At 31.3% G+C, this 15,954-nt stretch overlaps 3 protein-coding genes across 19 annotated transcripts in view; 1 reads left to right on the top strand and 2 right to left on the bottom strand.

Annotated features, from left to right (window-relative positions):
* LOC127732399 (transient receptor potential cation channel subfamily M member 3-like) overlaps positions 1-15,954 on the bottom strand; it is a 208,273-nt gene that overhangs the window by 98,488 nt on the left and 93,831 nt on the right. The gene's annotated exons all lie outside the window — the stretch shown is intronic.
* LOC127732395 (probable serine/threonine-protein kinase roco6) overlaps positions 1-15,954 on the top strand; it is a 77,655-nt gene that overhangs the window by 15,573 nt on the left and 46,128 nt on the right. For 5 of the 8 annotated variants that reach the window (XM_052241427.1, XM_052241430.1, XM_052241429.1 and 2 more), the window contains exons 2-6: positions 10,587-10,650; positions 12,095-12,266; positions 12,633-12,938; positions 14,783-14,837; positions 15,272-15,345. In XM_052241427.1, coding sequence (XP_052097387.1) covers positions 10,603-10,650; positions 12,095-12,266; positions 12,633-12,938; positions 14,783-14,837; positions 15,272-15,345 — 655 coding nt within the window. In that variant the 5' untranslated portion in view covers positions 10,587-10,602. Of the gene's footprint in view, positions 1-7,382; positions 7,665-10,586; positions 10,651-12,094; positions 12,267-12,632; positions 12,939-14,038; positions 14,440-14,782; positions 14,838-15,271; positions 15,346-15,954 lie in introns of those variants that run through there. The other 3 variants (XM_052241426.1, XM_052241428.1, XM_052241431.1) reach the window with 3 other exon arrangements.
* On the bottom strand, positions 422-5,938 carry LOC127732403 (piggyBac transposable element-derived protein 4-like). 3 transcript variants are annotated; one of them, XM_052241445.1, is made up of 6 exons: positions 5,584-5,938; positions 3,743-3,854; positions 3,065-3,229; positions 2,658-2,843; positions 2,091-2,263; positions 422-1,793 (listed from the first exon to the last, which is right to left on the bottom strand). In XM_052241445.1, exons 1-6 carry the CDS (start codon positions 5,651-5,653, stop codon positions 619-621), a joined length of 1,881 nt encoding a protein of 626 aa, XP_052097405.1. In that variant the 5' UTR covers positions 5,654-5,938; the 3' UTR covers positions 422-618. The 3 variants fall into 3 exon arrangements, with proteins under 3 accessions (XP_052097405.1, XP_052097406.1, XP_052097407.1); XM_052241446.1 differs by having other exon boundaries at positions 1,658-2,263; XM_052241447.1 differs by lacking the exons at positions 422-1,793; positions 2,091-2,263 and having other exon boundaries at positions 2,281-2,843.

The raw sequence follows: 15,954 nt of genomic DNA, 5'->3' as shown, positions 1-15,954 counted from the left end.
CAGTAAGGGGTGTGAAAAACCAAATGGTTGCTATGGCAACAGAAAAATTGAAATTCCTCACCGTATGCATCAATATGAAAAAAAATTAAAGTTTGACTTGTTTATGTTTATTGTTTTGTTTTAGGTAAACAGATACTTTGATATGATACCAATAGTATCTTGCCGAACCATTTTTTTTTGTTTGCTCTTTTGTTATTATAGCAGGTGTTCGGCATACTACTGACAGTTCAATTATACATAAGTGTATGTCCAAAGGTGTTGCAATAACCTACCTTTTAAAGAAACCTCTGTCCTTTTCTGTTGATGTTGACACATTCATTCATTGTGTAGTTATTTTCCATCCTATCCAAGAACTTGATAGTGTTGATATTCAATTGTATCTCAACACATATAAAGTCCCCAGTAAGGATAGTTTTTTTTTCCATTTCCATTTTTTTCCCACTAAAACAAATAAGTAATATTTAACATAATACTTTTTCATTTTTCTATCCTTTACTTTTTTTTCATTTTCTTACTTTTTAATCATGAACTCAACAAGAACTATAAATTATTAATACATAATACATAAAAATATTGTTTATTTAACACTTGACAGTTAATGCATGACGATTGTGACATTCATAACAGTTGGTTTCTCTTTCTACCATTTTCTTTAACCCAATTTCTAACTGTTTTTCCTTCAACACTATGCCATTTTTGAAAGCAGTTTCTTTCAGGTACTAAACATAGACACACAGTGCATTTTTCACAACAGAATACAGTTTTATTATGTTGAACAGGCAAATTATTCATCTTTGCATGAGCATAACAATAAGTACAACGCAGTCGATTAGAATTTTCATTAAAAGCAGGGGTGCATGCAAACGATTCATGCTTCTTTTCTAATGATTCAACATCTAACAATGATCTAACCAACGACTCTCTGTATTCTAATTGTCCAAAATGTGCAGGAAGTGATTCGAATTTATTTGGAAATTCAGTTCTGAATTCCTGGAAGAGAATGAAAGAATTTACTACCATCATATCAAGGCAATGGAAGAACAATACTTTCCACCAATGAAATTTAGTTTTAATATAACACCGATGCCTTGACAGATATTGGTTTGACTTGTCCACACCAAACATACCTTCATTGTAACTTTTAATACATTCTGGTTGCTTTACAACCTGTTTTTTCCAACCAGTTCTAGCTTGAAAAGTTCTGGTGCAACCAGATACCTTACTACCTGTGTGTATAGGAGAAACAATTGTTACTACCTTACAATCTTTCCACTGAACTGTCAAAAATCTGTTTTCTCTATGCCATCTAAAGTCACCCCTGCCAGCAAGCTTTTCCCAGCCATCATTTTTCTTAAACACACTAGGCTTGGCAGTACTGTTTCCACGAACAGCTCCTATGGTGTACACTTTCTGGTCTAACAAATCATTAATTAAATTTAAAGTTGTATAAAAACTATCAATAAAAAGCCTATAACCTTGATTACAATAACTTGGCATTAAATTCATAACTACACTATATGCCAGACCTTTTGATAAATTAGTTATTTGAGTTCTTTTTTTCCCTAAATAAACATAAAAATCACATGTATAGCCAGTAATGGTATCAGCTAATACCCAAAGCTTAATCCCAAATTTTACAGGTTTATCTTTCATGAATTGTCTTATTCCACTCCATTTATGTTTTGACTTAACAATTCTTTCGTCAACAGCAATCTTTTCATAAGGTTGAAAAAGTTCCCTTGAAATATTTCTTACATGTTCAATGATTGGTTCTACTCTTGTTAGTTTATTATCTGCAAAAACATGAAAAAGGAAGATTATGTGATATGTGTACATTAATAAACTGAACACAACAGTCAACATTAATACAATACTAAGTCAGTCAGAAAACACTGATAGATAGAGAACTTATAGTAAGATAACTTATGTCTATCATTGTCTATAGTATATTGAAAACCCATGATACAAAACATATTTTTTTAATTTCAAAGTAAATAGGACAGGAATATCATTATTTAACAATGATAATTCATACATTAAATTAATTTTAAGATTAATCTTAAGATTTAATTTCCTGGACAGTCTCTTACCTTTGTCAACATCAGGTAAAGGTGTGATCTGTAGAAATGAAAGGATGGCCTTAAATCTTAAGCATGACATACACAATGGAACAGGGTTGAATCTGTACAGGACATCTCTACTCCAGTAGCGGTCAACAGTACTGAGTTTCATAAAGGACATGTATATCAATATACCAATGAACCTAAAAAATCTTACATTATATATATTTGCAGAAAATAAGCTGAAATGAAATTTAACATTAATCAAGGCTTCTTTATTTTTTCCTAAAATTTGTTTTTTAAGGTGCCTGTCTTATTAGAATAAAACATATATCTTCATGTAGTACTGACATTTATTCCAAATGATGTTCTTGTGATTAGATGATTTAAAACTTAAACACAGACTTACAAGCCAGATAGTGTCTCATGCAATATTCAATATGAACATATTGCATGCATAAACATTATTAATTAAATGAAAGAATGCTACATGTACATTAAATGAAAGTATTTGCTTTTATTGAATATGACCTTTCTAGATTTTCTGCACTTATATGTACAATGTTCATTGTTTTAATTTGTGTTGCTAAGTTTTACTTTTCCATTTCCTGCTCTGTAACAACTTCCCAAGTTCCAGTAGGTCCAGCATATGACTGAAATCTACCATTCCTGATATGGTATGCAGCATGTTGATTTGTAGACAAGCAGAGAGATGTTAGCAATGTACCAGTTAAAAACAATTTAAAGAAATCAACAGGAGAGGTCAATAACTTCAATGTGTGTCTGGAAATAAACAGCAATAGTTTAGAATATTTTGGAAACCTTCCCAAATAGCATTTCTTATTTATTTACACTGAGATTTAAAAATAATATTCATTCACATCTTTTTCTCCCTGAAAATTATGGTTACATGTAGGACATGTAGTTAAGTAATAAAGACAAATGTTAATAAATTTTGAACTGTAATTCACAAAAAAAAATTATCTATAAGACTATTATTTAACCTAGACAATCTTCCAAATTGTATGCCTGGTTTCCTGCTTGGTTTGAACTGGACTGTTCTCGGATCTGGAGCCCCATCATCATTGCTGTTTTCATCTTTCCAGTAGATCCTTGTGCTATTGGTGGTACATGAACTTGATCCACTTTCAATTGATGATTGTGAAGATCTGTTAAAAATGACATGAAATAAACTTCAATAATGATTAGAAATTATGTAAATGTAATATATGTACGAGGTCTTCTTAATTAATTGGACTGTTAAAGGGCCGAAGTTATCTGATGGTATCTGAGGAATTATAGGAAAAAGTCTAATTTACCTAACGGAAAGACAATAATTAGTGAAAACTGCGAAAAATAGCGCTGGACAGCTTATTTTGAATACAAAAGCTATTAAAGATGGCTGATGCATAAAGTCTAGAAAGTAGATCTAGTCAATAAAATAGCGTTCCCTTGGCATTTTCGATAATAAGCGGGCATTTTCGATAATAAGTGAGCGTTTTCGGGATTATGTTTTTCTTGTGTGTACACAAATATTTTAGTTTGTAATATCATAAGACACTAGTATTGTCAGTTGATTATAACAAATATTTATTAGCAATTCAAACTGCCATGATTATTTATTGATAATGTTTTTATTTAAATTAGATAGTCTGCATTATTGTGTAATTTTGAATACAAACATATAAGTATCTGTTGGTATCCATGGATCATCACCAAGTAGGAAGTCCAAATAATCTTCCTCTTCTTCAGACATTCCTTCATCTGTATAAGGCTCTTCATAGTCATCAAAATCTGAGAGTAAAAAATATGCATTTCACATTTTCTGAACAAATACAAACACAGGCGCGGATCCAGAGCTTAAAGCGGGTTTTTTTTTAGAAGCATTTTTGAACATTATAGAAGTTTTCTCAATTGTTATACCAAACCTTATGTTTTCAATATATGGCACACTTTTTGTTCATCCGGCATATGGTTATTCAAAATTAACTTTTTAGATTAGTGTAGTTATTTAATTACAGACAAAAATACTTCAATAAAAGAAAATGGCAAACATTTAATGTACAAAGTTATCCTAAAATGTCTATTGTTGATAGTTTCATCCTGATGTTGTAGGCTCTAGCATACTGATTGATCACTGATTCACTGCACTTTTAACAATTTTCGTGCTGATATGAATATGCATTAAAGCAAGGCAATTGAGTCTCTCGCTTGTCACAGTTCATCGCAAATAAGTCTTTAAGAGTTTGAGAGGGATGAAAGTCTTGTGCTCTTAATATGGCTATTTGGAGGTATTCTGTTTTTTTCGTGAGATTTACATGCACCATTTACTTTTACTCAATTCTGAACATGTTTCTTAATAAAATGTCCGAGGTTGTGGTCAGTAGCGAACAATAAAACGCGAAATTTGCAGTTAATTCCGTCTGGTGAAGTTGAATAGACAATCCATGGGTAAAAGTGCAGCCATGCATATTTGAAGCATCTTTTAAACCCGTACATTTCTAGTTTAGGAAAAGGAAAAGAACTAGGTGAATTCCAGTTTTCATTTAGAATGCTATACATTTGAGCACTAGGATATAAAGTTTGCAATATCCTTAGATTCAGCAGGTGTCTCAGCAGTTGCAGAATTTAAAAAAAATAATAAAAAAAATTATATTAATGATATATTAGAGTAAGAAAGTATTTTTCTTCAAATCAAGCTAACAGAAAATGTCGTTTTAATTATAAAACCAACAAAGTAAAAAAATATAGGGATAGCAGCCTTGGATTGTCTTAATTAAATCCTTTGAGCCTTTAATTATTTTCCCCCAGGCCAATGTGATTATGACGTGTGTATTAAATGGAGTGTAGCGACAACGTGTCACCCCATTAAGTTCTCACTGGATATTCAATTTTTAGTAAAGATATCATTAAAACGAGAAATGATTATGTGATTGTATGCTTCCTGTTCACAAAAAATATTTTAAGATTTAAAGCCGGGGGGGGGGGGGGGGGGGGGGGTTCCCGAACCCCCCCCCCCCCTTCTCACCAAACACCCCTTAATCCGCTAGTGAAACAAATAACCACAGTTCTGTTGAAGAAATCAATCGGGACATGTACATGTTTATGGGTAACATTTTATTTCACAAAACAAAAAACAATAAAGACTGGACACGCCCATTTTTTCCAATACCATCACGGCATCGTACAAACACCCACTTTTGTTTCTGAAACTACATCAGTTCAAAATTTATGTAAGAATGACCGTAAAAATATGACACCGGAAACCTCTGTATTCTGTCAGTGTTCTATAATACGAGGTACGGTTCATGTTTCTGAAATCAAAAGGAAAAGTATAAAGTTCGTAATCAACAGCTCAAGGTCCAAAAAAAAACTACTGCTCGGAGGTCCATTTTCATCTATATAGAGTATCCTAATGAGACTTTAAGAACTGTGTTGCATAATTTTACCACAGCAGTGTTTAATCAAATAAATTAATGTTCAATACAAGTTCTAGGGACTTTCAAACTGAAGAAAATCTAACCTATTTCATCGTCAACTTCTCTCGGGGGCGTAGCCATTTTGATAAGAAATTCTAACAAATAACAAGTCATGACGGGGGAAAAAAATCCGCTTTTTCATCCTCCGACTTGAATCTTTCTCTAATCATTGCGAAGTAAACTGTAGACTAATAAATATGTATAATACACCAACATTTAGATAATGTAATGAGTAACATGCAGCTAACTTTAGTTTTTCCTATTTGAATACGCATCAAGTTATACGAGTCCAAATGTCCGAAACAAAGAAAAACAACGGCAAACTGTTGACCACTTACGACCATACGTTTAAGAAAATCATTCTTAAAAAAAAATAAAAGTGATTTTAGAAAAAATAAATCGGCCAAAAGTTTTAGTTTTGTCTACTGAATATTCGAGTATCCGTTCATGGAAGTGCGGTTGGAATTTAATACCCAATTTGCCGTTCAACTGCATATTTGTACTTTGTGAAATGGCGGTAAATTTTTGCAGTTTTCTCGGGTTGTGTTTTTTAAATTAATAATTTTTTGTGTAAATTCAAGCAAGTATTTACCGATGACAGTTACATATTTAAAATCTTGAGAACCTTAGCTTTTTAAAAATGTATAACATTGCATATGTATTTTAAAGAACACCTATCTAAAATGTGGATACTTTTTACCGATAACGAAAAAAAAGCTTATGACCCGAATTCGGGTCATAGGAACGGTAAAGAGTTAAAATTTTAATATGTTAATACTAATGGCAAAATGGTTGTAAAATTCAATATAGACGATTTTCACTTTTACCGTTCATGAGTTACCGTATGTCCCTTGATCTATTGGAAACTGGCGGCTGCCAACAGTGTCCCTGCAATGGTATAAACCGTTAAAGCAATGCTTTTCAAATTGTGATATGTTGATACTGATGACAAAATGGAGGTGAAGTTCGTTATATGCGATTTTGATTTTTACCGTTCAGGAGTAATGGTCCTTGATTTATTTGAAACTGGCACTTTATTACGTTTCCGTTCAATAACTTATGGTACAATTTCTATCATAAATGAGTATTTAAGAATAAATGTCGGCAAATTGTGATATGCTGATACTGATGACAAAATGGAGGTCAAGTTCAATATACTAGTATACGAGTTTGATTTTTACCGTTGAGGAGTTGTCCTTGGTTTATTGGAAACTGGCACTTTATTTCGTTTCCGTTCAATAACGTATGATACAATTTCTATCATAAATAAGTATCTATGAATAAATGATTACAGTATTTATCCGATGTTTGAATTTCGTAAAAACGACTGTATATATAACATATTTGTCAGTAGACTGTAACTACTAAAATCCAGTACTGTATCTGTGATCACAGGTATATCTGTATCCCTTTTGGCAAACTTTGGTCATTTCGAATCCATAGTTTGTTTTCTTATTTTGAGTACTGAAGTTTTAAACAAAATTTTAAAAAGAAAATTCAGTTATTATACAGAAAATAGAACATGATCTGTTTTTCAACATGCAAGGTCATTACTCCTTTGTTTGGATTATAAATAATGAACATAATCGTTCCGTATGCAATCATTCAAAAGTTTACTTAAATAAAAAAATACTAAACACGATATTTAAATCATATTTTAAAGTTTAAATGCAGTACCTTAACTCGAATTGTTACACTACAATTTTACATTTCTTATTTAGGTCAATGTTAAATACAAGACGTCAAGCTTAAGTTTAAATATCAGTTGCATGGTCTGTCAGTTTGCTATTGAAAAATATCAGGTATCCTGTCTAAATGTTTATTTTAAATACAACAAGTTATTTAGAATATGTCAATATAAGGTACACACATATTTATACAAAACTTATAAATATTGGGCTGTGTCCAAATGAATCACAAAGTATCACTTTTAAGTTCAAATACAATATCCGTTGTGTCAAAATGGAAGTTCTATCATAAATAATTTCACAATGACAAATATGTGATAATATTGCACATTAAACACTGTGTACTTGCAATCCAATCACTTAAAATGGACAACATACAGCATTCATTTTATCATCTATGTTTTATTCACATTTGTAAATGGATGAAGTAGTTTCAGGTAAGCATAATTAGTTTAATGAATATTGTCATCCTACGTTTTATTAATCTTAAAAAAAATATAATTTTTAATATCTTTGAAAATGTAACCACAAACAAAATACAATTACACGATTTCACTTAACAGGTTAACTCAAACTTGACAAATTGATTTCATTGTAAATGTCCTCAGGTTAGTCTTAAATATGTCGAAACAAAGTAAAGACAATTAAACTCTCTTTGCAATGTATTCACATAATTTCAAATATTGTTTTAAAACTACACCATTAAATAACAAAGCAGACTAACCGTTGTCACTTGTAACATGTCGTTTATTCTTTAAGAATGATAAGGGAGAAAATGACTGATGATTAAAAATGAATTAAATTATCACAAAAAGACAGTATTGATCACGTTCATTTTTTTCAATTATATTTGTGATTGAGAGAAAATTGATGTAAAATTTGTTAACAACGAACTAAACGAATGTGCTAATAAATTGATATGACTAACAAAAACCGATAAATTTTTCTGGCGACGTTATTGATACCTTTTTTTACTTTGTACCCTTTTGTTTAAATCGTTCGTTAAGCGATACTATGTACCCGCCCTCTTTATATTCATAATTACTAAATTAAGATAAACTTGTTTTCAACGGCTTTCCTTTGTTATAAAATTTCGAATACTGACTTTCTTTTCGAAGAAAAGTCAAACAAAAGGGAAATATAAGTGAAAGGGATTCAAAGAGTGCAAGTTGTTTTCATAATTTATGTACTTGTTTTATAAAATAAAATCAACGTGAAAATCATAACTTTGGTGAATGCCAATGAAACAGCATCACAATCAGATACGATTTCAATCATATGTAAATCTGTGAATTAATGACGACAGTAGTTTTCCGTGATTCAAATCTCGTAAACTAGTGAACAGAGACATATCATGGTAGCAAACAAAAGCAAGAACTTCAAATGGAACGAAACCATGTGCGTCGACAGACAAGCGTCATTTTCAAAGCAAACATACCCGCCATGCAAATCTACAAGCACTTAAATTGTCACAATCGACATATCACAATTCGTGATTGTGACCGTAAAATTGGAGTCGTTCTTTCCAAAAATTCTGTTGGAGCAGTTTTTGTATAAAATTGGGTAAAATCTACGAAATAAAAATTGTGCAATGTTTTACATATAAAATCGTAATTGTACGGTAGATGAAATTCTGCATTTGTGAACATGCTTCCCTTAATTTGTAATACAAGTTTTAACCGTTGAAAATAAATATTCATTATATATGAATTACGATTATACCAACGATCTTTACCATTTATATATCCATAATTGATTTTGTAGGATCACATTATCATTTGTGTACAATTCTGATAGTGATCATAAACAAGAATTTAAAATCGTTATTCTTTTGTTACGATTGATAAAGACAGAACACAATATGTTTTCTTAATGCATTTAAAAATACAAGACTTATACATAAAGATCAATACAATTCTTCAAATCGACTCAATGAAAAGATCACAGTTCAACTCTTCTTTTGTTATTAGGATAGGAGTCTATTAATTCTATGGTAAATAGTGGTGTTTTAAATGTGTATTATTAAACCGGTTATGTTCGTCATACTTCGCCAAAGTCTATTGACAACCCTTCTTTGTCATGTTTTTAAATAAACCAAACATTTAGATTGTCGCAAATGAGTTCTCGTTGACAGTTTGACGGAGAACGCGTTAACTGAAAAAGAAACAATAAATATCATAAATTTATCTGACGGACTACATCTTTGAGGTGGGAATTGTAGGTTTCAAAGTTAAATGCCATATGTGAACATTTGTATGCTATAGTGCGTAATTGTGACCAGTATTTCTCTAATAAAATATTTACTTGTTCTATATTTCACATCGTGCAGCCTTTATAAACATAAGATAACAGACCTCTCTTTTTTTCCAAAATGATAAATTGAAAGAAGCACTTACAAGTCAGAAAACTCGAAAACCAAACAAGAGTTAATGTGAAAATTATCAAAATATTCTGACCATTTTTGTTTACACAAATTTACTATTTTAATTAGGCGAACTATTCTACAACTCTACAGACAGCTTACTGTAGAACGAATGATAGAAAACAATTGGGGAAAGACAACCTATCTAAACGATCCGGTTACCGTTCTTCATAATTATTACGTTTTGATATTAAGTTCTGGTATCCAGTATGAAGAAACAAGGTTCTCATCTTATTATTTACAAAACCAAATACAAAAAAAGAACGAACATAACATCATTTAGTGAATTTCGGGATTGTCTGTTTATTTTCGTTTTATTAATGTTTAAGAATAGTTAGTACTAGAAGCGTTATATCTCAAGTATTGTACATCAAATAGTTTCAAAATGTTATTTGATGTTCCTGATATTAATATACAATTTATCCTCCATACTCAATGCGATGTATGCAATAATTCCCTTTGCCACCTTGTATGTGTTAACACAAATTTAAGCGCGTTCACTGTTTCCATTGTTCTCATGCAAAATCAAGGTTTGGTATATTGAAATTTTAAACATATGTCAGAGGCTTTATTATTCGTGTGGCCTTTGTATTTAATGCCGAATCACATTGAAACTATTTTACAAAATAGTATTGTAGAGGTCTACCTATTTACCCATGATTGTTCAATTTTTATGACTCGGTAGTTTTACAGAATATTTTCTAAACCTCTCATCATTAACTCATGTGGACATGTATGTTTAGAATTAAGGACATCTGTCTTCTTGATTATAATAATTTGAAGATATGTTTACTCGGATATAAAAAAAAACCCAAATATCTTGACATTGACCAACGGTGCATCAAGCATATGCAATATTATAAAGCCAAAGGTTTGGTTATTAAGCATTGTAACCCAATATCTTAACCTTAGATTTATTTAATATTTTTCTTTTTAGATGGCATAGATTATAAATGAAGAAAAAAATCATGGACATGTTCATCCTCCTGACTTTCCTTCAGGTATGTATGATTTAAATCTGACACCTCTGTTTTATTTTATGTATCTCCGTCTTGTTTCAAAATAAGGAATTTTACCATACAGTTGTAACATCAAAATTAAATTTAGTACATATGTTCAGTTTAACGTAGTAGAGAAAAAGGATGTGGGTTAATCCATAGATGACACAAAATCAGTAAATGCAGAGCAAAAAAACACAAAAAGCAATGGCACAGCGACTTAATTGCTGTTCTTCATCTCAAAGTCACAGTAAGGCCTTGCACACGGAGCAAAAACAATCTCACTTTACTGCAAGTTTAAGACGCCCCCTAGCACCAGTTTGAATGGAATTCTTTGCAAACTGACGATTACTCCACAACTGTGAATTGAAGAACAAAGCTATGGAGTAATATCTATAAAATGAATCTGGCAAAGAAATCAAACATGTACTGTCATACTGAAGCGTGCATATACACATTATAATTATAAAAAAGAAGATGTGGTATGATTGCCAATGAGACAACTCTTCACAAGAGACCAAATGACACAGAAATTAACAACTATAGGTCACCGTACGGCCTTCAACAATGATCAAAGCCTATACTGCATAGTCGGCTATAAAAGGCCCCGAAATGACATGTAAAACAATTCAAACGAGAAAACTAACGGCCTAATTTATGTACAAAAAATGAACGAAAAACAAATATGCAATACATCAACAAACGACAACCACTGAATCACAGGCTCCTGACTTTGGACAGACACAAACATACATAATGTGGCGGGGTTAAACATGTTAGCGGGATCCTACCCTCACCCTAACATGGGACAGTGGTGTTACGGTACAACATAAGAACGAACTATAAAAATCAGTTGAAAAAGTCTTAACTCATCAGATGGATACAAATAGAAATACATCTAACAAAGACACAGAGTGGACGTGGCCGGATACTTGTACATCCCAACAACAAAAAGACACTAAGTACAGATCTGAGAGTACTCGAAGTTACTGACAGCTAGTTCAAAGCCAATTAACAACTAATAAAAAAAGCATGCATCTAAGACTCAATTATCAATCATTACGCATCCAACATCCAATGGATTTATAAACATTTATACAACAACAGGGCACATCGAAATATACGTTAGATAACATTTGTGTAAAGGAAATAATTACACAAACTGGCATTAAATGGTCGTACACGTTTTGAATCATATTCCAAATAACGATTCTACCCCGATTTCATGGTTCCCTGATGCAGAAATGTAAAGTGTGAAACCAGTACATCTCAGTATAAGATTTAGATTTAAGTATTTACCCATCAAATCTTTTAACTTTAGTACACATGTCCGTTATGTGGTTTTTCATGGTTCACCACAGCCACTGTGCGTCAGTTTTGACAAAATACAATTTTGATGGAATACTAGCTTAAATTCATTGATGTATATGCATTTATCTTTATTTAGATGTTATCCTTGAATGAAGCCTACAACTTCACCTGTCCATCACAGGCACACTGGAAAATTCGGGCAAAAGCCATGTGTAAGCCTCCAAAAAATTATACTTGCTTATTTGACGTAACTTTTAGAGTAAATGTTTACAGAGAAAAATGTAACAGACCTAGAATATTAGATCATGGTAAGTCTTTGAAGATATCTAAAAGTTTGTCCTGTTAATACAATAGTATGTATTTTTTTTTTCAGTTTTTAGCTTTATCAGAGCAAACAATGAAAGTATATTTTTTTTTATGCATGTTAAACCATAATATAATGAAAATGTTTGATAAACAATTAAAAAGAAAGTTTCTTCAATAAATAAAAGTCGTTTTTATTCCTTATTGTATTTCAATGTAAATGAAGTAACTTTTGTTTTGAACGTATTTAAGTGCATGTATCTGAATTAAGAAGTGACAAATGCAGCGAAATATAACTTTAACTATAAAACCATAAATTAAGAAACTTGAGACGCATGTATATTAAATACGTCTTTACTTAATATTTGCAGGTCATAAATACGTCTTTCAGCCAAACTTAAACAGAGCAACATGCAGTGTAACTCGATATCAACCTGAAATTTTTGAAACAAATGGAAACAGTGACTGCACCTATCAAAAATCACTTTGTAACAGCTTAGGTCAAGAGACGTATGAATATGGTAACACTACGGTCGACATAAAATGTATGTGTAATACCGATAGAGGATATACTTTTGTCATGAACTCGAAAAACCAATGTTACTGCAATCCTTCAACTGAAGATTGCTCCTGTTATCTCGGAATAAATCCATACAACAAAACGGTTGGACTGAAAGGTAAAGTATAAGTATCTTTTTTGTGAGATTTAAATTCTATCAAAACTTTATTTAACTTGTTTATTAAAAATCCAAATCAGTTTAAGGGCTAAAGTTAGGGTTATTTTTAGAATACAGGTTTCTGTATATCTAATAGGTCTATTCCATTGCTGGTACCGATTGACGTTTAGTCCCCCGGGATATTTCCAACCAAAAAGTCATCATTTTGTGATGCTATCGGTAATAATCATTGATACACTAATTGTATGTAAAAAGTAAAATAACAAAAATACCGAACTCTAAGGAAAATTCAAAGTCCCTTAACAATTGGCAAAATCAAAAGCTCGAACACATCAAACGAATGGAAAACAACTGTCATATTCCTGACTTGGTACAGGCATTTCCTTATGTTGAAAATGGTGGATTAAACCTGGTTTTAAAGCTAACTAAACCTCTCATATGTATGGCAGTTGCATAAAATTCCTTTATATTGATAACAATGTGTGAACAAAACAAACAGACATAATAGGTAAAAATGTTTATTTAACGAGAAAAAGATGGAAATGACAAGGCCTTGATTATTTCTATAGAATTAACTCAAAATCTTTACAGGCTTAGGACGCTTTACAGCTTGAAATAATGTACAGACTCCTGTCTATTGTTGAAGACTTTATGTTTACAGGCTTAGGACGCTTTACAGCGTGAAATAATGTATAGACTCCTGTCTATTGTTGAAGACTTTATGTTTACAGGCTTAGGACGCTTTACAGCTTGAAATAATGTACAGACTCCTGTCTATTGTTGAAGACTTTATGTTTACAGGCTTAGGACGCTTTACAGCGTGAAATAATGTATAGACTACTGTCTATTGTTGAAGACTTTATGGCTTTACAGGCTTAGGACGCTTTACAGCGTGAAATAATGTATTGACTCCTGTCTATTGATGAAGACTTTATGTTGACCTTTAACTGTCTTTCGGATATTTTTGTCGTCTGGTTTAAGCCTCATTATCATTTACACAATTATATATTAAGAAACATACATGTTGCACACAAATGTAAAATGAATAACATCTTAATTTATAGAAAACCTCGTGTATGTTTATAACCAACACACTATCATAGTGTAATAAAAACATTTGAATAAATTTGCATAAATGCTGGTTATCGAGATTGTGCAAACTAATTTGGTACCGACAATCAAAATTGACGTAAAAGATAATTATTTGTATATCGTTTACACAAAGGAAAAGGAGTAGGGTCAATAAGGCCCTCATTTGGCCCAAATATTACTGCAAATTTAAAAGTTATCATACCTATTCTGAAGTTTGTTATAACTGGACTAAGGTACCATGTATTTTCGAAAATAAAAGCAAATGTCATGTTTAACGAGTTGCCATGGCAACAAACTATGACGAAATTCGTATATTTTGTAAAATTTCTTGATTTTCCTTGTTTTTCATCAAGTTTTAAGTATATTTTAGATTGGCAAAGTATGTACGCACACAAGAACTAACTTTTTGGTGAGATTATGTTAATAGTTATAATAAAGCTTCTCTTAAATTATTTTGTTGTTTCTTGGGTGCGCACGATGTTTCTATAATGGAAATAAAGATGGAAAACTGCATAAACTCTGTATTTTTCATCGTTTTCATGAAAACAGTACATATTGTGACAAAATCGTAACGTCATCAGATAAAAAATCTGATCTGTTTCATTTATATTTCCTGACTCTATGCATTTCAAAACAATATGTGCAAATTTGAAATAGTTGTCAAATATTTTATTTTCTTGGGCCAAAATGGGGCCTTAATGCCCCTTCTCTTTTGTTATAAGAAAACCAAACGTGTCAATTATATTTTTCAGATATCAAATGTTATGATGACATGAAAATGACAAAAAGTCCTTTCTTAGGAGATATGTAAGTTTTTGTTTATTTCTCAAATTATGTTCCTTTGTGATGTCATTTTTTTTTCTGTAAATTAATATAAATATACCTACACATTTAATGTCTCTTTAAATTCATTTATAAAACAATATATGTCCAAGTTGTCTGCCATCGCAAATGAATATTTGTTCCAAAGTTTAAATATTATATAACAATACCAAATGGATGAAGGTGTATCAGCTATGCTAACAACTATCAGATCCTGAAATCAAAAATAGAAATACTTCTTTGTAATTCATAAAAGAAACGTCAATAAAAATTCAGCCAGATTCTGCTAATGGTAACTTTGCTTAAGGTGATAAACACTTCGTTATTTTGAAGTTACAAATTGTTTTTGTGTTTACTTTTCACATTTGATCTGTACAAAACTATGCACCAATAGGCACGTGTATGTGGTTTTTTTTCAGGTTCAATATATCTAGGACAATAAAGATCATCGAGTTCGACAACTTCAAATACAACCTGAACTATGTTCCTTCAAGTAAGTTTTAACCGGATACAGAAAGGATCAATAAAATTTAATAAAGTAATTTGAAGACTATATTAACCAGTATTCGTTTTGCGCTTCATTTTGTAAGAAAATAGACACAAAAATTTTTAAAAAAATCGGAAAGCCTTGTTCAAGCAATTGTTGCCTTACTTTTAATAAACATTATAGATTTTTTCGTTTCTAAATTATTGATGATGTCCCAAATGATCATACTACAGAGGAATAATTCGTTCACAAATTTAAACAAATGTTTAATACACCAAGTTTGCCTAATATTATGTTAAGTGAACTATTTGAATTATGACTGATGACACAGACAGTCATCAATCACGGTTGCCTTGTCAAATTCTAATTTTATATATTTTACAAAAAATGTCATACTGCAGTGATGGAAACCATATGAAAGGTCGATAACATCGAAACATTGGTACATTATTGATTAATGGTGCCCTATTTGATAAGGGACTTTCCGTTTTGAATTCTTCTTGGATTTCATTTTTTTTTTATTATTTTACCTTTTCAAAACTTTTGATGACCCAACTAATCCCCAAACATTCCTGCAGAAGTTCTTATCATTTAAAATTTTACAAACATTTGTTT

This window comes from Mytilus californianus, unplaced genomic scaffold (genome assembly GCF_021869535.1).
Source record: "Mytilus californianus isolate M0D057914Y unplaced genomic scaffold, xbMytCali1.0.p SCAF_24, whole genome shotgun sequence".
NCBI classification, from domain to species: domain Eukaryota; kingdom Metazoa; phylum Mollusca; class Bivalvia; order Mytilida; family Mytilidae; genus Mytilus; species Mytilus californianus.
The sequence above is the reverse complement of the archived record's forward strand: the minus strand, read 5'-3'. Positions and strand labels throughout refer to the sequence as shown.

Excerpts from the sequence above, each read along its gene's own strand:
- LOC127732403 (XM_052241445.1), bottom strand. The coding sequence starts at position 5,653 with ATGACTTGTTATTTGTTAGAATTTCTTATCAAAATGGCTACGCCCCCG. Across the intron at positions 3,230-3,742 it reads ATACCAACAGATACTTATAT|ATCTTCACAATCATCAATTG; the intron begins GTTTGTATTCAA and ends CATTTTTAACAG. Across the intron at positions 1,794-2,090 it reads TTTACCTGATGTTGACAAAG|ATAATAAACTAACAAGAGTA; the intron begins GTAAGAGACTGT and ends ATGTTTTTGCAG.